This window comes from Buceros rhinoceros, unplaced genomic scaffold, assembly GCF_000710305.1.
Source record: "Buceros rhinoceros silvestris isolate BGI_N320 unplaced genomic scaffold, ASM71030v1 scaffold16500, whole genome shotgun sequence".
Classification (NCBI taxonomy): Eukaryota; Metazoa; Chordata; class Aves; order Bucerotiformes; family Bucerotidae; genus Buceros; species Buceros rhinoceros.
This window is the reverse complement of record NW_010389175.1, coordinates 6,829-7,628: the sequence shown is the minus strand read 5'-3', so window position 1 is coordinate 7,628 and position 800 is coordinate 6,829. Positions and strand designations below refer to the sequence as shown.

Sequence of the window (800 nt, the reverse complement as noted above, 5' to 3'; positions counted from 1 at the left end):
GTCTCAGGTTGGCTCAGTCCTTGTTTGCACTCTTTGCCTCGTCACTGGCAATCTCCTTGGTCTTTGCCATCATCCCTCTGTGCCACAATGTGGTGGTCCTGGCTGTGGTCATGGCTGTGGCAGGACTGGCCATGGGTTGCATCGACACCATCTCCAACATGCAGTTGGTCAAGATCTACCAGAAGGACTCAGCCATCTTCCTGCAGGTGAGTGTGGAGCCTGTGTCGCCTTTCTGGTCGTGCTTCCTCCTCTGAGGAAGAGGAGTGAGGCTCTTGGCCCCTGCAGAGGTGAGTAGTAACTCCCCTCGTCTAGTTGTGTGTCTCATCTCTTGCAGGCCCTTCATTTCTTTGTGGGCTTTGGAGCGCTGCTAAGCCCACTGATAGCTGACCCCTTCCTCTCGGACACCAACTGCATCCTCTCAAACTCCACGGCCAATGCCTCCAGCAACCTCCCTCACATCCGCAAGTCCCTGGTCCCACACCACCCAGGCAACCTGTCTCATTTCGACCTGCCAATGAAGGGCATGGTGGTCACGCGCGTCTCCTATGCCTTCTGGATCATGGCCCTCATCAACGTAAGTGCTGCAGCCGAGGTGGCCTGAGCTGTTGCTGGGGACATCCTTGCTTCTGGGCTTTGCAGATGACTGTGGCGTTTGGGGGTGTTGGTGCCTGTTAAGTGGTCCCAGTGACGGAAGGACGCGTGAGGATGGTTGGTTTTTTGCCAGTTTCCAACAGGTGCCTGGGGCAGGAGGGCTGGACTCTGAAGCTGAGCCAGCCGTCCCTGCGCTCTCGGATGGGGTA

The 800-nt window shown here is 57.1% G+C and overlaps 1 protein-coding gene across 1 annotated transcript in view; it reads left to right on the top strand.

Annotated features, from left to right (window-relative positions):
* Nucleotides 1-7: 7 nt before the first annotated feature.
* The window catches only part of LOC104490974 (major facilitator superfamily domain-containing protein 4-like), a gene marked incomplete at both ends in the record, with an annotated part of 6,286 nt that continues 5,493 nt past the window's right edge, over nt 8-800 (top strand). The window contains 2 exons of the mRNA XM_010133332.1: nt 8-206; nt 335-574. Of these exons, the coding sequence (XP_010131634.1) occupies nt 8-206; nt 335-574 (439 nt within the window). The remainder of the gene's footprint in view (nt 207-334; nt 575-800) is intronic.